This window comes from Otolemur garnettii, unplaced genomic scaffold (assembly GCF_000181295.1).
Source record: "Otolemur garnettii isolate 467f Iridium unplaced genomic scaffold, OtoGar3 scaffold00008, whole genome shotgun sequence".
NCBI lineage: Eukaryota > Metazoa > Chordata > Mammalia > Primates > Galagidae > Otolemur > Otolemur garnettii.
The window spans coordinates 22,968,082-22,992,012 of record NW_003852403.1 but is presented as its reverse complement, the minus strand read 5'-3'; the positions used below and the strand labels follow the sequence as shown (position 1 = coordinate 22,992,012).

At 41.4% G+C, this 23,931-nt stretch overlaps 1 protein-coding gene across 1 annotated transcript in view; it reads left to right on the top strand.

Moving 5' to 3' along the window:
- Positions 1-23,931, top strand: part of ARID5B (AT-rich interaction domain 5B) — a 183,264-nt gene that overhangs the window by 11,451 nt on the left and 147,882 nt on the right. Inside the window, exon 3 of the mRNA XM_003783633.3 lies at positions 22,794-23,019. Within this exon, the coding sequence (XP_003783681.1) occupies positions 22,794-23,019 (226 nt within the window). The remainder of the gene's footprint in view (positions 1-22,793; positions 23,020-23,931) is intronic.

The following is a 23,931-nucleotide window of genomic DNA, read 5'->3' as shown; positions in this document are numbered from 1 at the left end:
CTGGGACTACAGGCGCCCGCCACAACGCCCGGCTATTTTTTGGTTGCAGCCGTCATTGTTGTTTGGCGGGTCCGGGCTGGGGATTTGAACCCGCTACCTTAGGTGTACGTGGCTGGCGCCTTAGCCGGTTGAGCTATAGGTGCCGAGCCTGCATATATATTTTTTAACCCCTACCAAGGGAAGGCTTGCCTGCTGCAGAGAAAACAGGCCAAACCAGCATCAGTTGCTTGTCGCTAGGCTTGCCCTCAGCACTTCATGGAACAGTAGGTGGAAACAGTGTTGACAGAGTACTGATTTTGACTCAGAGTACTATCGGAAATCAAGGAAATTAGCCAGATATTGTACCTGAAAATAAAAATGTTCTCACTTAGTCCCTTTTCCTCAATTTACCTAAGTGATAGGTTCAGCATTAGTTGATTTTCCTTCTATGACTACCCAACTTTGGCTGTGTACTGGTGAGAGAAATTTAAATTAGGAGAAAACAAGACTTCTCACTTGAGGTAAAGTCAGGGAAGGTCAAGTGCAGAGGAAGTTCCCAGTAACATTCTTGGAGGCCTTCTCCTGGCTGGCATGTTGGTGTGTCCGTTGGTGAAGTTGATCCCTCTGAGGCTGCCACCTGTAGATAGGTTTGGTTTTAGGTATGGCTAGCTTAAGTCCTCTTGGTGTTGCTGATAAAGAGGAATGGAGATGAATGGTGCTGGTTATTTACGAAAAAAGGCTCATGTCTAATTTACCGTGGACATTTTAATAGACTCGCAGGGTATATAAGATGGAAGGGGTTGAAGAGAACAAGTTTAGTCCCCTTTGTTTAATAGAGGCATAACCTAAGGCCCAGAAAAGAGCTGGGGGGTAACGGAAGCAGAAGTAGAACCCAGCACGCTGCCCTCAGGCATGGTGATCTGTTCTGCTGCTCTGGGGAAAGGGCCAGTCTCTTGAGTGATGCCCTGAGGAAAGTAGGCAAGTGTTTCTCATGGGTGAGCTCAGTGTGGGTCTTCTAGTGCCCTGACTTACACCAACAGATGGTGCCACAGAGGGACATCACTTATGTAACCCCTAAGGGAGAGTATGGGCTTATGAGAATGACAAGATGCTGACCAGAGGGTCAGTGATTACACAGAAGGCAGGTTTGACATTCAGGGTCCCAGACTGGACCTCGCCTTCATTTCTTTTATTTCCATAATCTTTCCTGAAGCCAGGAGGGCCCTTTGATAGTGATACTGTTTATATTGGTTTAATACGTGTAAAACCTTTGCTGAAAGGTGGCGATCTTGGTGATAAAAAATATTGGCATTTCAGCTAACAGCTGATAACTTAGAGATGGCTTTATTCATTCAGAGTGTTTACTGTGTGCCAACTTTTTGTCTGGTCTCTGAACTGGGCCTATAATAGGGAGCAGTGACCAATACACAAACATTTCTGTTCTCATAGAGCCTATTTACTCTCCTATAGTAAGATGGGGAGAAGCAACTTGATTGGTACATGAACAATGGAGGGAATACCATCTCCAAACCTTTCGGTCTCTTAACCACATTCACATTTCCTTCCAGAGCGCTTTCTCTTTTCTTCTCTCTGTCTCCACAACTCAGAGAAAATGTCCCACTTTCTCTTTCCCAAAACCATCTGCAGAAGTTTCACCCACAGTATTTTCAATGTAGTCAAAGTCACAGCACTTATCGTTTATTGAGCAATTGTCATGTGTCAGGTAGAGTTTACACTAAAATATAACTTAAATATAAATAAAATTTTTCATTTAATTCTCATGGATATTCTGTAAAGTTGGTAGTATTTTGGTATTTCCATACTTTGTAGATGATGCAACTGAGGCCACCTGACCTTTAAGTCACTTGTCCAAGGTCATGTATAGGTGAAACTTAGAGCCAGCGTTGAAACTGATTCTGCCAGAATGGATGGGTGACCTTTGTGTTTCCCTATAACATTAGAATAGGTTGAGACTTCCCAACATAGGGACTGTCATTATATACTGACCTTTACCTGCGCCTTTGTGAAAGCTTCTGTTCTGCTCTCTAGGAACTTGCAGTCATGTTAGCAGTTGACTGATACCAGATAACGCAGTAGTTATACTGTATGCGTGTGTATAGGGTACTGAATCTCAGCCTCAGTACCTCCAGGGTGCCTTTGTGTGCATCCCAGCAGTGGGCCCTGGAGAGATAGGAAACCAGGCACATCTTACCTCCATGGAGCTTATCACCAGGTAGGGACTATGTGCATAGTGAATCAGACTTTTTTTTTTTGAGAAAGAGTCTCACTTTGTCACCCTTAGTAGAGTGCGTGGTGTCATAGCTCATGGCAACCTCAAACTTTTGGGCTCAAGTGATTCTCTTGCCTTAACCTCCTGAAGGACTACAGGTACACACCACAATGCCAGGCTATTTTTTAGATCTGGGGTCTCACTTTGCTCAGGCTGGTCTTGAACTTCTGAGCACAAGCAATCCACCTGCATCAGCCTTCCAAAGTGCTAAGATTAGAGTCCTGAGCCATCACACCCAGATTCAGACTATCTTAAACAAAGGGATGATTTTGTGGTGTGTTCAGAGTAATAATGGGAAGTTACAGGGACCTATGATAGAGGAGCCTATGATGTTGGAAAGGCCTGAGGAGGCATTTTGGGAGAGAGAACGTTTGAGTTGAGGTCTAAAGGGACGGGGTGAGTGAAGACAAGGTGAGGCTTCTGGCAAGGTGGAGAGGTGGGAGCAACTTCCAGGCAGGATGATCTCTGTACCAGTATGCTAAGCCTGGGCTTGGTGAATCCAGTGACCAGGTTAGAGATGCACACTGATGTCTACTGGAGGCACCTGCTGTTCAAGATATCCTGTAGACCCTAGGTAGGATCTTTAGAGCTGATATACATTGTTTGGCTGCTGACATGGTTAAAAACAGGGCAAGCTAAGGCAAACTGAGGCCCATAGGCCAAATTGCCTACGCTGCCAGTTTTTGTAAATAAAGTTTTATTGGCACACAGCCATGTCAGTTGTTTACAAATAGACTCTAGCTGTGTCTACACTATAATCACAGGGTAGCTGTAGCAGCGACCATATATTTACTATTGCACTTTTTATTTTTTTACTACTGTACTCTTTACAGAAAATATTTACTAATACCTGATCTAAAATAATATTACAAAAGGTAATAGTAAAGCTAGGTGCTTACAGTTTTGTCACCACCATTTTGCAGGAGGGTAATCTGAGCTGTTGAGTAACTTGTCCAGGTTTCTAAAGACTCAGTGGGAACTCAAACGGTCTTGATTCCAAAATGCAGATGGCAGAAATGTTGTACTGTCCTATTTACAAGTATGGGAAACAGGCAGTATCAGAAAAAGGCGGTTAAATTAGCTGAGGTTTACTCTGTGGAGAAAACTGCAGAATAGCTGTATCCAGCTTTTTTCAAGGTCCTGTTCAAAAGCCACCTCCTCCTTGAGGTCTTCCATGGATTGTCAAGGGAAAAGCAAGCCTTAGAGCAGAGGCACAGGAGTAAATGCCCACTGGGCCAGGCAGGTAAGATCAGTGAATCAAGACAGCCAAGTTGGAGAGACAACGTGATGTTTGGGGGAACCAAGGCAGACATGACCCATTTGGGGTGCACCTCTAAATTGTTGCTCTTCAGGCCCTACGTAGCATTGCTGGGCAGGAATGTCTTCCAGTATTGCTGGATCTTTCCATCTTTTAAGAGAAGCCAGAAATCCAGAGTTTTGTGTAATTTTAGTTGGCCATTCAAGCCAACTTTTAAAACACCCTCTATGGGCCAAACAAAACATGTCTTTGGTCCAGATGTGGCCCAGAGGCTGCCACCTTGCAATCTCTAGAGCAAAGCTTTGGATTATTACGATTTTTAAAACTTTCTCATAGTTGGCCTGTTTTCTGTAATTAAATTAAAAAGAATCTGTTGGTCCTAAAGGCGCAACAGAGAAAGGAGTGGAGATAAAGGCCTAGCATTCCGGGAAGGTATCCTGGGGAAGGGGAGCTTATGATAGAAGGGGCCTTTGAAAATAACTAGGGATGGATGGGGGTGGAGAGGGAGACATCCGGAAGGAAGGAAGGACTAATACTAGATGACGTCTGGGTTGGAGAAGAGAGCAGAGGTCTTGTGAGAAACAAGGTAGACTGGACCTGACCTCAGGGAGTCTGGCATGTTGTGTGGACTAGACTCTCAAGGCCGTGCAGATTAATAATTGCACATGTATGTTTTCTCTTTGTAGGTCAAATATAAACCCTTAGCCTTGAAGCCTGGTAGAACAGAGTATGAATATTTACTCTGCCAGTTAGTATCTGTGCATCATCTTAGCCAAATTGCTTAATCTTTCTGGCTTCTCAATTTCTCATCTGTGAAATGGGTTAATCTTGTGAGGCTGAAAATATCAAATGATATATATGGGCGTAGAGCACCAAGCTATGACCTGGCTTATCCCAGACCTATGGCAGGTGTTATTAACTCTGCCCTTCCTGGTCAAGGGCCAAATCCGAACTTTTGAAGGCTGTCATGGTGCTAAACTGTTAACAGTGCCTTAATAAGTAATTTATTGGTTGAGTCATTGGACTATTGTTTGAAAAATGGTAACTAAGAAAACTATTATTTTAGGCTGAGTTAAGCTTCCAGGCTGTTCTTGTATCCCCTAAGATTTTTCTTACATTTAGTCTCAAAGTTTTTGATCCATATTTGAGGTTTCCAGTCACTGTGAAGGGGACACACACAAACCTATTCTATTCAGATCCATTTAGGTAAGGAACTTTAAGGGGGCATCGCTTCATCAGCCACAAAAAATTAAATGAGATGAGAAGATAATGGAGTCAGGATTCAAAACCTGCCTTCCAGATGTTTGATCTCAGTGTGCCAAAGAGAGTTCAAATCTTGTACTCCCCAGGTCCTACTAGAAAGCCTGGTGTTAAACTCCTGAATGGGCAAAACAACATTTATTTTTAAATACACCGACTTTTCCTCCACTTAAAAAAATCCTATCCTATTTCCTATCTTTAAAAATACCCCTAATTTGAAATTTTGTTTTATCCTCTCATCCCCTCCTCTTACCCCCCTTTCATCCTCTTTTGCATTGGTGGTGGGAGGGGCTGTGTTCCAGCCTACCTCTTCTAAAAGGTACCAAAAGCATCAGCAAAAGGATGTAAAGGGAGCGGGTCCCAGTCAAGATGGCTGTGGGATCTTAGATGAAGAATCTTCAAAATAGAGACTGCCTGCTGGGCCATTAAATCCTTTTGCTTTGGGTTAATCCCACAGTGTATATCAGATTACTAGAATTCAGATGAAAGCCCTGCTGTAGTACTCACTAGTTCCTCACCGAATTATTCCAAAATGCACGGGTTATAAATACAGAAAATAATCGAATTCTTTATGTCTTAAGTGAAATAATCTGTTCCATTCTGTTTCTTGTGAATATTCTCCATAATAGTCTAATTGTGTTTTGTGCTCCAGGGGGCTGAATGTGTGTTCAGCCACAATGCAATGGGTTATAAAATAGGCATCCCCAACTATCTGGGCCGGCAAAAAAGAAAGTTCTAGTAAAAAGGCTGAAGACTTTTTTTAATGCAAATTGTATGAATCATATAAATCGTAGTGTCTTTTAAAATTATCAATAGGCACTCAGGTTTTTTTCTTTCTTTACAGTATATGTCCTGTTTCTCACTCTGCATTTTTGATGTTACTAGATCAGTAATTCAATAGACAGCCAGGCAGGTGTTCAAATCACTCCTGACCCCCAGAATTCCTTAAATGACCCCTTGAGGCAGTGGAGTGAAAACATTCTCAGCATGTCAGAATATTGAGATATCTCGCTTGCCTTAATTTTTTTCTTTCTTTTTTTTTGGCCTTAATTTTTACAGGCTCTTTTGTGTCCTTATTCCCCTCTATTTAAGAAAAAAGAAACCTTGCCTCAGACTTGGCCATGGGGATGAAAGGACTGGAAGACAGAATCTGCAGATAGCACTTGTAGGCAGTATAGTCATGGTCAGCCGAGCCAGGGGTCTTTAAAAGATGGATCTTAAGTGAGTAGAAGGAGGAAAAGAGAGATGGGCTTAGAATTCTCATGTGGTAGCTAAGGGCATAGTATAATATTGCTCTTGGAAAACATAACATTTCTATTTTTAAATACAGTCCTTTTGACTGTAACCTTTCATTAAATTCAATTCAATCAGCATTTATTAGTATGCACCAGGGTACTGTGGGGAGTGATAAACAGCTGAATAAGATCAGCCCCTTCTCTCTAGTGGCTTAGAGGAGATAAAATGTACACAAGTTAGCTTTCCTTTGCCCCTTCCATCCTGAAAAGTACCATCACACTGTTAAATAGAATTCTTGGAAACTTCTATGGCTAACTCCCCCCACCCCCAAATAAATGCTCTCTTGTGTAGATAGTTGATTGAGGATTGAGGCAGTTGCATGGAACACTTTTCCATTGGCTTGTTATCCTCTCTGCAGAAAATAATGACATTTCTAGGCATAGTAGAAACTGATATCTAACACCTTATTTGACAAACTCTAGTATCACACAGTAGTGTATAAATGGGTCTGTTCCATGAGGAAGGTTGGTGTATTAGTGATCTACTGTGTGACAAATTACCCCCAAATTGGGTGTCTTAAAACAGCTTGTTTATTCACAGTTTCTGTGTGGCAGGGTCTAAGTAGGGCTTTGGGGGTGCTTCTGGCTCTGGGGCTCTCAAAGCTGCAGTCACAGTGTCATGGGGGCTGTTGTCATCGCAAAGCTTTGCTGGGGGAGAATCTTTCCCCAGACCTCCACACAGGCCTCTGGGCAGGTCTCAGGTCTTCCTGGTGGGGGCCTCCGCTCCTTGCAGGCAGTAGACTTGCACCTCAATGGGTTCTTGCCCCACTATGTGGGCCTCTTCATAGCGCAGCTCACAACGTGGTAGCCGACTTCCCTTGGAGTGTGTGAGCCACACAGAAGCCATAATCTTTTTTTTTTTTTTTTTTTTTTGCAGTTTTTGGCCAGGTTTGAGTTTGAACCCGTCACCTCTGGCATATGGGGCCAGCACCCTACTCCTTTGAGCCACAGGCGCTGCCCGAAGCCATAATCTTTTTGTAACCTAATTTCCGAAGGGACATCCCATCACTTTTGCCTAATTCTGTTTGCTAGAAGTGAGACATCATGTCCAGCCCACAATTCAAGAGGAGATTACATAAGGCACACCTATAAGGAGGAGGTGGGGGTCTCTGGGGATGGTCTCAGAGACCACCCACTACAGCCAGCCAAGGAACCCATCACCCTATATAGCTAATCTGATGAGTGTCCAAAGGAATTTTTCCCAGTCTGCACTGCTCTTCTTTTTCCGTCTCCTTTCATTGTTTCTATGCAGCCTCCTTGGGCGAGTCCTCCTGAACACCTCTGCCCTCTTCTGTGCACATAATTGCAGATGATATATGGAGTAGACAGCACATTGCTTTCGTCTTTTAAAGATTTGTTAGTCTTACAGCATGTCAACAAGCCAGATTGGCTCTTTTTTACACCTCATGTCTTGATCAATGAATTTGGAGAGATTTTCTAGAAAGGGCCTGTGTCTAGTACAATGAGAAATCTTCAGAGAGAAAGGGCAATTTGGAGCCTACAGTGAATATAAATAGGCACCTTAATGTACAAGAAAATAGTTTTGTTTTAGACCCTGGTTGAGGAGGGGCTTTAAATCAGGTGGGCATGTTCCCCTGTATAGAAGACCTAAAACTCCAGGTGAGAGGGACCGTCATCAGGGTTGTTTCTAATGAGTGCATATATGGGGACCGAGAGCCTCCTGGCTGCCCTTCCACCTTGCGTGGACCAGGAGAGCAGCTGGACTGCCATATTTTTTAATTCTGTGGAAATCAACTGTTTCATAGGAAAACTCATCTATTTCTCTTATAGGAGAGCGTGCCACTTAGTCTTCAACTGAGTGCTCAAAATGTACATACAAAATGTGCATACAAAATGTACAATATAGGATAAGCATTAGAGGTTTGAGAAAATGGTGGCATAAAACAGACTCTGGTCAACGATTTTTTCTTTTTTAAAAAATACATAGTGATTCTGTTCAAATTTTAATAATGGAAATTGATTTATGGGATATCTTCCATGCTTGAAATTCCTCAAGTAGGAACTTAGAGAAAAAAGGTCTGGATACAAATCGAAGAATGTGCATTTACTGTAAGATGTATGCAAGGGGCGTGTTGTGTGTTTTTTCTTTTTTCAGCCTTAAATGTGACGATACACCACGTTCTTCCAAGCAGCTTTGCATGCTCTGTTCCCTCTGCCTGCAGTGTCCTGTGCTCTTCCTCAGCCCACTTCCTCTCTCAGCTCCTCTGGATCCTGGCTATCCTCAGGTTAAAACGTCCCTGTCTGCCCCTGGCCTCCACCACGACTGCCTCTCCTAGTTCTGAGCTTCAGATCTGTTCACTATCGGACTCTTCCACCCTACTCCCTCCTCTGCCCCCCAGCTCACACACCACTTGACTGTAGGCTCCAGGAGGGCAGGGATTTTGTCTGTTTTATTTCTGGCTGTCACCCCAAGGCCTGATGTGTAGTTAGTGCTCAATAAATATTTGTCAAAGGAATAAAATCACTTATGACCATTCCTCGTTCTATAAACCAATTTAGCTGCGGGCTTACTGTTCACTGTCTGTCTCCCCCCACTAGGCTGGTGTTCCATGGGTCAGAAGCTTATTCCCATGCTATTCCTCGTGCCTAGTGCAACTCAGAATAAATACACCAGTCACTACGAAAGTTTTGAGATAGACTGTATCACGGTGCGTTATTTCATTTCCAAGAAACACAGTCGATGGGGTCCTTTCTGATTCACTCATTGTCAGTGTTGCTGGGAGGGCTTCATTTGTTTGCATCCGCGTGGATTTTACATTGCTTGAGTTTTGTGTATTTCAAACCTTTCCTAATGATCCCCGTAGATGGTCAGGGCACTGAGGATGAGAGGAATGAAGCTCTGAGAAAGGGCTAGAAACAACCTAACCTTCACTTCCCAGGCAAGGAATAGCAGACCCTGCCTGGGCACCGTGTGTTTCTGAAGGGCAGCCCGGTGTCTGATTCAGCCTTATCTCTCCGTTGCTGATACTCAGCCCAGTGCCTGGCACAGAGCAGAGAGTCAATACAACTTAATTGGATCAGATTGAATTGAGTGGGGGGAAAGCTAGAACAAAATCTCTCCTGACAACAACATTGGACGAAGCTCAGCTTGTGAATGCTCCCTTAAAGGTGGCAGAGATGGCTCCTTCTGGATTCCCTTCTGCGACTGTTTTGTCAGAAAGCCTGGTAGTGTGAGGCAGGCATGAATGCCTTCACTCCTTCTTTCTTCCAGCTCCACCTAGGAGCGTCCTGGGCATCGGGCGAGGAAAGCCATGCAGCTTTTCAGCTCTACCTATAGAAAACTTATCTTGAAGAAAGCTTAGGCTTCATTCTCTGGTTTATGTGACCTTCCTGAGGTGGAAAAAGAGGTGGGATCAGGCAGCCGTGGTTGCTGGGGTCTGTCCCCTGTGTTGGTCTCCATACCAGTCTTTGAACAGGAGTAGAAAGGTCACCAACTGTGGCTGCAAATTGGCTTTTGCATTAATCCTGCTTATTCAAAAACACTCAATATTTTTCCAGACTGAGTTTAGGGCTTTTGATTGAAGCCTGAACCATTGACTGTGGCAGAGCCTATCACCAGTATAGGAAAAAACTGGAACTTAAAAATACAAAGCCCCTTTAAGTAATCCAATATAGGATAATTACATTATTAAATAAAGCTGTGGGTCTCAAATTATTCCACTGCCATTGTACATGTGAGGATAATAATGTGAACTGTGCTAAATGAACAGAGCAAAAAAAAAATATTAACAAGAGGGAGCATGTCTAAATCATATGTTTATGTTTAAACGGAGGCGACACAAAACGGGAAGATTTACGGGGTTTGTACACTAAAGTGTTCTAAGTCGATGTAAGACTTTGGGTGATTTTCTGTGAAGACTGCTCTTCTAATGAAGGGAAATGGTGTATTAAGACTCAGTGCCAGATGACCAGTGAGCTTCCACCATGATTTTCGTACGCCAACAGAGGCAAAGGGTTTTCTTTTTCCCTTGAGGGTCTTTGTGGGATATGGGCCCTGCTCAGGGATATAGCTAAGCAGAGGGTCCTGTACCCACAAAACTGGGTAGGGAAAAAAACCCAAAAAACCCAAAGATGTAATTTATTGTTACAGCATTGCTTTTTATCTAGTATTCTTATAGATAGCTCCACTGAACTTAACACTGGAATTGGGTTCATTTATCTTATTCTTTATTTTATTTTTTTTGCAGTTTTTGGCCAGAGCTGGGTTTGAACCCGCCACCTTCTGCATATGGGGCCAGCACCCTACTCCTCTGAGCCATAGGCGCTGCCCCATTTATCTTCTTTTGCTAATGTTTTAATGGCCACAGGTAACTATTTGGGTGCCAAGCTAGTTTTTATTATGGCAGCCAGTAAGCAGTTAAGAAATGGACTCTGAGGCGGGATGCAGTGGCTCACGGCTAGAATCCTAGCACTCTGAGAGACCAAGGCGGTAGATTGCTTGAGCTCAGGAGTTCAAGACCAGCCTGAGCAAGAGTGAGCTGCAGTCTCTACTAAAAATGAAAAAACAAAACCAAGGGGGGGGGGAAACTGAGGCAAGAGAATCACTTGAGCCCCAGGGTTTGAGGTTGCTATGAACTATGATGCTGCCACGGCATTCTACCAAGGGTGACAAAGTGAGACTATGTCTCAAAAAAAAAAAAAAAGAAAGAAAGAAAGAAAGAAATGGGCTGTAGAGCTAACACTATTAATTTGGCCAAAGAACTGGTGGGCGAGCTCCACCACTGACTTAGGGTATGTTCTTTACCTGTCCAGTGCTTGCCTCTTTAGAGAAGAACTATCTAGGACACTGGGATGTAATTTCTTGCTCTCTGTATACACTGTCTTTAATTTTAGGCAGGAGAAAGGTCCACGTGTGGTAAATCCAAGAGGAAAGAAGTGGAACAGGGAATTAATGGGAGGATATTTCTTAAGCTTTCTGTAGAGATGGCCTCCTGGTCAGGGAGCAGGCTGCAGACTAACAGGTTTTAGATTAACGTGTATTAAAAATGTATTTAGGAACATAAAATATTTAGGATTTTTGAATTACTTGTTTGATACGCAAATGCCGTCGGCTATAACCATGAAGGATGGTCACATTACATTTGACACATGGTGCCTCAGAGCGGTCTTCTGTTTGTTTACTCCCTCTAATTGTGCCAGGATGCATTTCCAAAATTCATAAAGCCACAAGTCTCACGGAGAGGTCTGGGAGAGGCGTGGAAGTGGTTGGAAGGGGAGGGGCCGGCATGGCAAATTGGAACCCAGTACACTAATGAGCCCCCGTGGCAAATCCATTTGATCACGTGAAGGGAGTCAAATTAAATTTCAGCACACACAGAGAGGCTGTCTACCCTGCTCAGACAATGGAACATTCTTCACATTTTTAACTGGCCCACGAATAGTGAATTCCATAGTCTTACTTTGGGGGCAATAACATAATAAAAATTAAAAATTAAAACCCTTTTTGAAGGGACTGGAACCCTTAAAGGAAGTGACTTTAAGTCTCCCCCATCCCAAGCTGGTTTCTGGCTCCACTTTGGTTTTCTTACCTCTGAAATGGGTTAAGAACACCTACCTCAGAAAATCCTTGTAGGGATTAGATGAGATAATGTATAATAAATTCATAGGTTAGAGTCTGGGTCAAGTAAAGCTTACCCATTCTCCACTGCCGTATCCTTAGAGCTGAAGAGACGGAGAAGCCCAGGTATTTGTTCTTAAATGTCTTCTTCCCTGGAGGTCCCAGCAAGAGAGAAAGGGCCCTGGTTTGTTCCTATATAAGGAAAGAAGACGACTTAGGAATGTACACAGCTACTCACAGGGGATATTTCAACACCACTCATACCTACTCACGAACTTTTCACTCACGTGATGTTATATGATCATCTTAGCCATCATGTCTTGGCTGCCCACTCTCTGTTGAAGATTGTACTGTAACAACTACAGCATCCTAAATATCCCACAAGGTTGATTCTTTTATTGGGTTTTCCACATTTTTTTAGATGAGACCTTGGCAAGTGCCACAATTAAGGTGGACATTAAACATGGCAGAGATGCATTTGAACTTCAGTGGGTCAGACTGAGCGGGTCACAGGATAGCACACTCAGAGATGATCCACCATTAGTGTTACGTGCATTAGGCCCAACGCAGTCCTTGGGTACCACGTGATATGATAGGAAAGATTCCATTTCTCTCTCCTGACTGATGCTATAATCGTAAAGATACAGGTTCAGCTGTATGTACCAGAGACTGAATAATTACAGTTGCTTAAATAAATTGGGAGTTCAAAATCACTCTTCTGTCACCACCTTGAGGTAGATGGTTCAGAGTGAGTGTGTATCTGTGCTCCATGACGTGAACTAGGAACTAGGCTCCTTCTATTTTTTTTCTCCTGGAGGATTTCCCCTTGTTTGTATGGTTCAAAGCCATACCCAGTCCCTTTGATGGGCGTGGCCTGGGAAGTGGACACCTCACTAATATATCTATTGGTCGTAACTCGGTCATATGGCTACACCTGGCTGAAAAGGAAGCAGATAATGGTATCTTTATTCTCTGCCTAGCAAATTAGAACTTTATTATTATAAAAGAAAGGAAGACTAGATATTGGGGGAAAGTTAACCATAATTAAGAAGTCTTCAATTCTTCCTGTACTAAGTAAGATATTTTCTTTTTTTTTTTTTTTTTTTTGTAGAGACAGTCTCACATTATTGCCCTCAGTAGAGTGCCGTAGTGTCACAGCTCACATCAACCTCCCACTCCTGGGCTTAGGCGATTCTCTTACCTCAGCCTCCCGAGTAGCTAGGAGCACAGCTCCACCACAAAGCCCAGCTGTTATTTTGTTTGCCGGTTGGCTGGGGCCGGGTTTGAACCTGCTACCTTCATTATATGGGGCCTAGGCCCTACTCACTGAGTCATGGACACTGCCCCCTCAGCAAGATATTTTCTTACAAATAATTAAAAGGCTATGAAGTTCCTCTGGACTTGAGTTGACTCTGAGACATGTACATGAATAACAAAGGAATGGAGGGTGGATGAATTTTTAGAACTAAACAGTAGAATGCAGTCATAGGCTTTGGAGGTGAGCACTGGAATTCTTACGGAGAATGATTTCTTCAAGGAGTGGTGTGCAGAGAGAGAAGACCTGGACCCAGACTGTGTCTAAGTATATATGTTTCCTACATTTTCACACTTGGGTGATGGTATGAAAAAGAAGGGAAATTAAACAAACCAAGAAGTGTAGAGGTGGTCAGTTCGGGGCAGGTGTCTTTTGCAATAGTCTCTGGCATATCTTCACAGCTGTGAGCAAAACCACCGACTGTCTTTGTTCTAGACCAGTGGTTCTCAACCTTCCTAATGTCACGATCTTTTAATACAGTTCCTCATGTTGTGGTGACCACAGCGATAAAATTATTTTTGTTGCTATTTCATAACTGTAATTTTGCTGCTGTTATGAATCATAATGCAAATATCTGATATGCAGGATGGTCTTAGGCGACTCCTGTGACAGGGTCGTTCGACCCCCAAAGGGGTCACAACCCACAGGTTGAGAACCGCTTTTCTAGACTGTCTTTTCAAAGATGTTTATATGGTGAACCTTGGAAGGCAAGGATAGTGTCTTGTTCCAGAATGAAGAACAGGCAAACTTACTGTCCAGTATTAGAGATATAGGTTCCCTGTGCTCAGGGCTCTTTCATAAATGCACCCCAGTACGTGAACAGATATCACTTATCCCTCTTTGCATTTCTTCTTGGGAATGGCATATTAAAGAACCAGCACAAATGCTGTTTCTTGTTTTTGAGACTGAGTCTCACTATGTTACCCTTGGTATAGTGCCATGGCATCACAGCTCACAGTAACTCCAACCCTTGGGCTCAAGCGATTCTCTTGCCTCAGCCTCCCAAGTAGCTGTGACTATAGGCACCTGCTGCAACACCCAGCTATTTTTTTGTTGTCATTGTTGTTTGTTTGGCAGGGCCAGGCTGGGTTCAAACCTGCCAGCTCTGGTGTATGTGGCTGGCGCCCTAGCCGCTGAGCTACAGGTGCCACGTCTATTGCTGTTGCTGTGAGCAATATACCATCCTTTGTCTCTGACTGGAGTCTTATGGCCTTTGTCTTTGTCCATGAAAGTGTGACAGTGAACTTGTAAGTTTTCGAGTAGGGTCAAATCTCTGATCCTTCGTAGTTCTTAATAGAAAGGACAGTTTCAAGTCAAAGGTAGGGTTGTCCATTATCAAACACTACAAAAAGGTCAAGGAAAATGAAAAATAACAAAAGGCCTTGAATTAGTGATATAATACAGTGGCTCTCAAAAAAGGACTATGGGCTCTTTATAGTAAAATTATTGAGGACCCCAAAGAGCTTTTGTTTGGGTCAATTATACTTATCAATATCCACTGTGTTCGAAATTAAAACTGAGAAATAAGTGAAATAGATTTATTAACTCATTTAAAAGAATAATAGACCTTCAGCTGCAAAAAAGAAAAAAACATGATGTCAAGCCGAATCTCATAACTTATACAAAATTAAGTAAAAATAGATAATTCTAAAGGTAAAGTGATAAAACTTTTGGAAGAAAGCATAGGAGAAATTCTTTGTGAACTAGGCTAGGTAAAGAATTCACAGGGAATAAAAGCAAAACTACAATCCAGAAAAGAAATCTGACCAAATGGACTTAATCAAAATTTAAAACTTTTACTTTATGACACTGTTATAAGAATGAAAAGACAAGCTACAACATGGGAGACAGAGTTTTCAAACCACACATTTGATACATGACTTGTATCTAGAAAGGAAAAGAACTCTGAAAGCTCAGCAGTAAGAAAGAAAGAACCTAATTTTTAAAATAAGCAAAAGGGTTAAACACGGATTTCACCACAAAGGAAATCCGGGAACACCCGGAAAGACATTCAACATCGTTAGGGAAACGAAAGTCCAAAACATGATGAGAAACTAGAACACACATATTGGAATAATAAGTAAATAAAGAATGAATTAATTAACAGTGACAGTATCAAGTGCTGGCAAGGACGAGAAGCAACAGAATTCTCATGTTTTGCTGATGAGAAAGCGGCATGGTATAGCCACTCTGGAAAACAGATGGGCAGTTTCTAAAAACTTTAAATATGCACTTACCATATGACTCAGCAGTCTTTCTTGTAGGTATTTATTCTAGAGAACTGAAAATGTGCGTTCACCCAAAAACCTGTATGGGCATACCTCAAAGATGTTGTATGTTTGACTCCAGACCATTGTAGTAAAACAAATACTGCCCTAAAGCCAGTCACATAAACTTTTTGGTATCCCAGGGCATAAAAAGTTATGTTTGCACTATATCATAATCTTTCAAGTGTGCAATAAATAGCATTATTTCCAGAAAAACCAAGTACATGCATTAATTAAAAATTACTTTGTTGCTAAAAAATGCTATCATCTGAGCCTTCAGGGAGTTGTATCCTTTTTGCTGTGCAGAGTCTTGAGTCAGTGTGGATGGCTGCAGACTGATCAGGGCAGTAGTTGCTGAAGGTGGAGGTGGCTGTGGCAATTTCTCAAAATAAGACAGCAGTGAAGTCTGTCACATCAATCGGTCCTTCCTTTCATAGAAGATTTTTGTGTAGCATGTGAGGCTGTTTCGCAGTAGAACTTGCTTCAAAATGGGAGTCGGTCCTCTCAAACCCTGTGGCTGCTTTGAAAACTAAGTTTATGTAGTAGTCTAAATCCTTTGTCAGTTCAACAATGTTTATAGCATCTTCACCAGTAGGTTCTATCTCAAGAAGCCACTTGGCTCATCCAGAAGAAGCAACCCCTCAGCCCTTCAAGTTTTATCGTAAGATGGCAGTCATTGATTCACATCTGCAGGCTCCACTTCTCACTCTAGTTTTCTTGCTATTTCTACTGTATTTGCAGCTACTTCCTTCACCAAAGTCTTGAACCCCTCAACATCATCATCTCTGAAGGTTGAAATAAACTTCTCCCCAACTCCTATTAATGTCAATATTTTGACCTCCTCCCATGAATCATGGATGTATTTCATCTCCTGTAAATTCTTTCCAGAAGTTCTTACATTTACTTTGTACGCTTCCATCAGAGGAATCACTATCGATGGCAGCTGTAGCTGTATGAAGTTTATTTCTTAAGTAATGAGATTTGAAAATTGAAATGCCTCCTTGATCCCAGGGGCTGTAGAATTGATGTTTTGTTATCAGATAGGAAAACAACATTAATCTCCTTGTACATTTCCATCCAACACAGCTGTTAGACAACCAGGTGCATTGCCAATGAGCAGTAATATTTTGATAGGAATCTTTTTTTCTGAGCAGTAGGTCTCAATAGGGGGCTTAAAATATTCGGTAAACCCTGCCATAAACAGGGTCATCCAGGCTTTGTTGTTTCATTTTAGAACACAAATGGAATAGATTTAGCATAATTCTTAAGGCCCTAGAATCTTCAGAATTTTCGGGAAAAGCATTTGCTTTTACGTAAAGTCACCGGTTGCATTAGCCCCTAACAGGAGAGTCAGCCTGTCTTTGAAGCTCTGAAGCTCTGACTTCTCTCCAGCTATGGAAGTCGTAGATGACACCTTCTTTCAATATAAGGTTGTTTCATTGACTTCATTGAAAATCCATTGTCTAGGGTCGTCACCTTCACCATCTATCTTAGCTAGATCTTTTGGATAACTTGCTATGGTTTCTACATCAGCATTTCCTGCTTCACCTAGACTTTTAAGGTATGGAAAAGGCTTCTTTCCTAAAACCTCTTGAGTTCTCCTCTGGTAGCTTCAGATTTTTCTCCTGCAGCTTCCTCACCTCTCTCAGCCTGCACAGAATTTAAGTTAGGGCCTTGCTCTGGGTTAGGCTTTGGGTTTAAAGGGAATGATGTGGATATTTTGACCTATCCAGACTACTCAAATTTTCTCCATGTCATCAGTAAGGCTGTTTCACTATTTGTGTGTTCCCTGGAGTAGTACTCTGAATTCTCTTCAAAAACTGTCCTTTGCATTCACGACATGGTAACTATTTGAAGCAAAAGGGACAGCTTTCAGCCTATCTCAGCTTGGACTGATGTGCCTTCTTCCCTAAACTTAATCATTTCTAGCTTTTGATTTAAAGTGAGAGACATAGGACTTCTCCTTTCACTTAAACACCGTTGGTTCTCTCTCTCTCTCTATCTTTTTTTTTTTTTTTTGAGACAGAGTCTCACTGTGTCACCAGCAGTAGAGTACTATACCGTCACAGCTCACAGCAACCTCCAATCCTGGGCTTAAGCAATTCTCTTGCCTCAGACTCCCAAGAGGCTGGGACTATAGGCACCTGCCACAACACCCGGCTATTTTTTTGTTGCAGTTGTCATTGTTGTTTTAGCTGGCCTGGCCAGATTTGAACCCTCCAGCCTTGGTGTATGTGGCTAGCGCCCCACCCACTGAGCTACAGGCGCCACCATGCCATTGGTTCTTAATTAGTCTAATTTCAGTATTGTTGAATCTTAGGGAATAGGTAAGCCTGAGGAGAGGGAGAGAGATAGAAACAAGGGAAAAATGCTGGTTGGTGGAGCAGGCAGAACACTCACAACATTTTTCAACTAAGTTTGCCATCTTGTCTGGGCCTGGGTTTTGGTGTCCTAGAACAATTAAAATAGTAACATCCAAGATCACTGATTATAGGTCACCATAACAGAGGCAAAAATAATGAAAATTATGAAATCTTGCAAGAATTACTGAAATATGACAGAGACACAAAGTGAGCATATACTATCGGAAAAATGGTACCAATAGACTTGCTTGGAGTTGCCACAAACCTTCAATTGTAAAAGATGCAGCATCTGTGGAGTGGTATGAAGTGAAATGAGATAAAAAGAGGTATGCCTATACATAGAAATGGACAGCAGCCCGGTTTATAATCACCAAGAATTGGAGCAACCCAGATGTCTCCCAATCAGTGAATGGATAAACAATCTTGGGACACATCGATACCATGGAGTGCTACTCCACACAAAGAAGCGAGGAGTTGATCCATGCAGCAACATGGCTCAATCTCAGAGGCTTCATTTGGAGTGAAAGAAGCAGGCTCAACGCTGATTCCATGTATATGACATTTGAGGCAAAAGAAAACTATAGCAACAACAAATCAGTAGTTGCCAGGACTTGGTGGGGTGGAGGGTGAATGGGAGAGAATGACTACTAAGAAATAGTATAGGCTCGGCGCCTGTGGCTCAAGCTGCTAAGGCACCAGCCACATACACCTAAGGTGGCAGGTTCGAATCCAGCCTGGGCCCGCCAAACAATGATGGCTGCAACAACAACAACAGAAAAAATAGCCAGGTGTTGTGGTAGGCGCCTGTGGTCCCAGCTACTTGGGAGGCAGAGGCAGGAGACTCACTTGAGCCCAGGAGTTGGAGGTTGCTGTGAGTTGTGATGTCACAGCACTCTACCCAGGGGACAGCTTGAGGCTCTGTCTCAAAAAAAAAAATAAGAAAAAAGGAATAGTACAAAGGGATTTTGGACCAGGCTACTTCTGATGATTATGGTGGTCATGGCTATATAAATCTTCCCATGCATTAAAACTCACAGAACTGTATACCAAGAAATTTTACTGTAAGTTAATTTTAAAATAAAGTTAAATAGCAATCAAAAATCATTATGTAAATGTAACACAGTTTTATGAAAGTTAACCATATTTTCAAAAACAAAAACAAATTAGTAAGAATGGTGGAATTGTTTTACATTTTTTGATAAATCTCTTGACTGTCTAGCTTTAAATAGAAAGCTGGATTCTCGTGTTTGCTTCTGTATTCACTCTGATGTGATATCACATGTCACAAACCCCTCAATACATTCAAGAGAGAATGAGAATGAAAAAAGCCAATCATGTCTTGGTATTTAATGATGTTTGACCCAACGGAAATGGTCTCAGGGCTTCCCAGTGCTTCCTGGCCTGCATTTTGAGAACCAAAGTACAACATAGAAGCCTGAATTTCAGTCATTTTCATAGCATTTTGACTTTTTTTCCTATATCCACATATCTCCTGTGTTTACTTAATAGCTTTGTTCAAATTGACCTATTTTTGAACTTAAACTTATTTGAAGAGGAAACTTTATGTCTTCTATAAATGGAAAGCCAGTACCACTTTCCTGTAAATAGTCACCCCAGAAATAAATAAGCAGTGAATTGACTTAATATGCATTTTTTTTCCTTACCTGTGAACCATCTGAACTGGTGTCTGCATGCCCCCAAAACACCAGCATAGAGAGGGAATAGGGAATGACAGTGATGATGACAGCTGATCCTGACATCCTGCTTTACGTGTGTCAACCCATTGAATCCTGGCAATTACTGTAAGAGGCAGATAGTAGTATTATCCTTTTTTTCTTTTTTACATGTGTAAAAAAAAACCTGAAGCACTAGGAGGTTAAGGAAGTTGCCTGATGTTGCACAGTGAATAAATTCCAGGGCTGGGACTTGAACCTAGGCAGCCCTTGGTGAATCCCAGATGCTATCTTGGCGGAAAGGAAACCTGGATTTTCATGCCAGCAGTTGGCACTAGGACATGTCACTGAACCTTACTGTCTTCATCAATAAAATGAGGGAAGTGGACTAATTCAGGGTATATAAGCTTAAAAGTCTGGTGTCTGCGAGGGACCAGGGAGGCCAGGGAAAAGTGGACCAGATACAACACAGTAGGGAGTAGTGGAGATTTCACATCTTGTCTGAAGAAGGCAGCTCCTACTCAGTTTCAACTAGGGTGTCTTTTGTTTTAGGTTTTTTTTTCTAGTCTTTATTTATAAGAGAAGATTGAAATCTGAATATTTCTGTGAAAGTGTCCCAATTTTTAGAACCCTTAGAGAGCCCAGCCACGCATGTGCACTGGCTGGTTTGTGACTTCTTGACAGATGAACTCTGACTTAAAGGATTTATGATTAAGTGAGCTGTTTTCATACACCAGTAGAAACCAGGTCCAAATTACAGAAATAGGCAGTTTAAAAGAATGATGAAACGGCATAAGGACTTAGAAAGTGGCTCAATGCTGCCTACATAAATATTGATTAAGAGCCGGGTTAATTGAAAAGCCAAGGTACATTAATAGAATAACAAAGTGTATTTCTTTGTGTTCCTTTTGTGTTGCATTAGAGTAAATCAGCAATATTTATCCAGTGCTAATTCTCAGTTTGCAGAGGGCTAATGTAATCATGAGATGAGCTTATTGAAATTCTTTTCTTAGACATAGAGACTTTGCCCAAGAAGGGTGAGCATTAGGAACTTCGGTCAGCACTTGCTCAGAATAGTAAATGTGAACATGTGATTTATGCCATTGTGTGTACAAAGTCATGTTTCCTGAGACATGTTCTATATATATGTTGGCTGTTTTTTGTTTTCGGGGTTGGTTTGTTGTTTTCCCCTCCTCCGCTTATCAGATTTCCTTCTAAATCCTGGCATTTGACAATGTTGCTGGGCCAGTTTCTCCGTGAATCCACAGGAAAACATACTGGTGGTTTCACAATTAATCCAGACTTGGGTTTATGGCTTTCCCATGTTTATGTGGATTCCAGCGTTTGTTTTTACGTATGTGTATATATGCAGAAGGTCTGTCTGAGAGAGAGCAGAAAGGGGGGAGGACAAAATCTATAGACCGAATCTTGGAAGATGGGTTTATTCATGAGCGACGTCAGAAGCCTTCTATTTTCTCTTGGTTAATAAAGTGTTTGTTTGGCGGGTGCTGAAAGCTAGCCAGAGCTAGTCATGCCATTTCTTGGAAAAATATCTGAAGCAACTAGTGATTGAAATGATAATCATTTGATCATAGAGCGATTTGAAAATAGCACTCATCTATAAACTTGTCTCTTCAAGGAAACCATATTTGGTCAAAATGTTGCCAAACTCCATCTTTGCTAACATGGAGACTGAGGGACTCTGATACTTAATTATTTTCCAGTATGCTGCTAAACATGATTGCTGGTATGCCCTGTCCAGAAGCTGTTCCCATATGCTTTGAAACAATACCCAGCCTGAATTTTTATTCTGACATTTAATAATCACCATGAAATAGCTATAAAATGCATGACAACTACAGATCTTTTCTTTCAAGAGGTTGGTGTGGTGAATCTGAGTGAAATCATCCGTTGAAATGGTACTTTGTAATGTGCCCCTTTGTTTATAAAGTTTTGAAATTTTTTCTTGAGCAGAGGATAAAAACAGAATTTCCCCTTTGTGTCCCGTTTAGTGGAAGTTCATGTTTAAAAGTGATAAGGGAAAGGATCCCATTACCCAAGTTTAACTTTTCATTTTTGATATGGTATTTGTTACTTTGCTGCTGCCTAACAAACTTTGTTCTGAGAAGCAGCTTGGAACCAGATGAGGAAAAGTGAAATTTTAGATCCTACCTTAAAAGATTTTTAAAAATTCAACCCAAGGCTGCTTATTATGTGAAGCTTATCTTAATAAACCCTTTTTTGTTTGAATTGGAGTTGTGTGTGTGTGCGTGTGTGTGTGTGTGTGTGTGTGTGTGTGTAGGTGGGGGAGGGCAGGGGAAGACGTGTTTAACAGTAAAATTAGCCAAAATCAGTCTGAATTCCTTTTGTTTAATTGCGTAGAGACATCTTCCTGTTGTTGTTTGTCAAAAATATTTCTAAGATTTTGTAAGCTCAGGGGTTTTCACAGCTCAGCTTTCTTCAGAAATGTGAAGTAAAAAAAAAAAAAATAAGAAAGAAATCAGTTCAAGTTGAAATGTCAAATTCTTAAATAACTTAAAACCCAGTGAGATGATCTTAAGCCTTTTCCCAAGAAACTTCTGGTGGGGGGGGGGCTTTCCTTTGTCCCAGGCTTAGATATCTATTAAATAGCTCTCTAACTTACTTGATTCAGAAAAGTCGGGTGTTTCCTAGAAGCAATTAGAAATGCTTAAAATTCAAATTTATGAACCATAGGAGAAACTTAAGTTTCAACTACTTTTCTGAGATTCAAAGACTTTCTCCTCCCTCACGCTCTCTCCCCTGCCCCATACGTATTAAAAGAAAACCTCAGTTCATTTCTCAACTTACAAAGTTTTTAAGAAACATGAGAATGTGTAAGTTTCTTTCAGTGGGAAGCACATAACATTTATGAAGTATTTCTTTTGGGATTACATCACAGTTTTATTTAATTTTTAGGACAAAAGTTAAATTCAATATTTGTGTGTAAGCCAAGGGAAAATGTACCATAAACATAGGAATTTGGGGGTGAGTCAGAGTTCCAAGAATCCTAGATTTACTTAGACCATTTATGTAGAGACAGGCTAACTATTAGTCATCCAACTTTGACTTTTTACATTTGCAATTAATTGCATCTCAAAATTAGCTCTCACTCAAGTGGTCAAACAGGTAGAGTGAACTTGGGCAACCAGCATTAAAAATGGATATTAGAACTACTGCCCCATTTTTGGATCCTTTCTAATCATATAACAAGTACATAAATTATTCCTTAACCAAACAACTAGCAGTGAAAAACTATTGAAATAAAGTGAGGTATTGAGGATTCTCTTGTCACCGAAAAACACACACTGCTTACATCAGGTTAAACACTCACCTTGTTGAGAATGGATCATTTATCTCAACCCATAATTTTAGATGTACCTTGTTGAGAATGGATCATTTATCTCAACCCATAATTTTAGATGTACCTTGTTGAGAATGGATCATTTACCTCAAATACATAAATAATTGCTTTTCTCCCCAACCACCTCTTGTAGGATGAAGTCATTGCTGTTTCCGAAAAGGTGATCGTGAAGCTTGAAGACCTGGTCAAATGGGTACATTCTGATTTCTCCAAGTGGAGATGTGGTCTCCAAGCTGGGCCAGTGAAAACTGAGGCACTGGGAAGGAATGGGCAGAGGGAAGCTCTACTGAAATACAGGCAGTCAACCCTGAACAGCGGGCTCAACTTCAAAGACGTTCTCAAGGAAAAGGCTGACCTTGGTAAATATGACTTGTGCTTGTAACATATGGGTATATATAACTTCACTATTTTGGTTGTAGATTTTTCTGGAAACCCTATCATTCATACATATACATACACCTACACACAGAGGGTGCCAAAATATGTATGCACACTTTAAGAAAGAAAAAAACTGTATTATATTCACAATACTCAAGTGACATTTGATTTCTGCAATTACCAGATGGGCTCAGTGTGACTTGGGCACATCTTTTGTTATCAGCATAGATTATTACAATTTTAATACAATTTTTTTCTTGCTTACATTTTTAAAATACTTTTTTCGGCACCCTGTATGTGTGTATGTCTAAATGTATATTGAAAATGTCTTAAAAAAATTTTTTTTAAATATCTTTACCATGAGGGGGCCTAAGAATCCAGATGGGATGGGTGGAGAGATGACCGGGTGGGTCAAGGAGGAGTGTTGCCCGTTGGGTCATAGGGCCTCCTATGCGTGGAACTGTGTGCTTGTGATACAGCGGCCTTACACAACTTCTAGGGCTGTAGCAAAGCGCAAGATGTAATTAGGGCACCTAAAATTGAATTAATTAAAGAGTTTAAATATTTGCTATAAGTAGATAGTATGACATCTATTAACACCATGTCAGAATTTCGTGTTTTACATTGGGTGGAAAACCAAGTGAAGCAGAGGGGTGACTAGAGCAGAACAGCCTCAAGCCAGGGGGACCCCTGGGCGGCAGCCCATGTCGTAGATCTCCCTGAGCTTTTAGCATTTGGTGGTCACCATCACCTCTGTATTTTTTTTCTTGCCTTCCTTCCCCCTCTTCCTCTTAGAAGTTTAAATTTACAAGAAGAATTTTAAACTTTACAAGTCAGCCTTTGGTATTATTCTCGCTTGGGTTGTGGAGTAGCTACTTTGATTAATGTTTGAT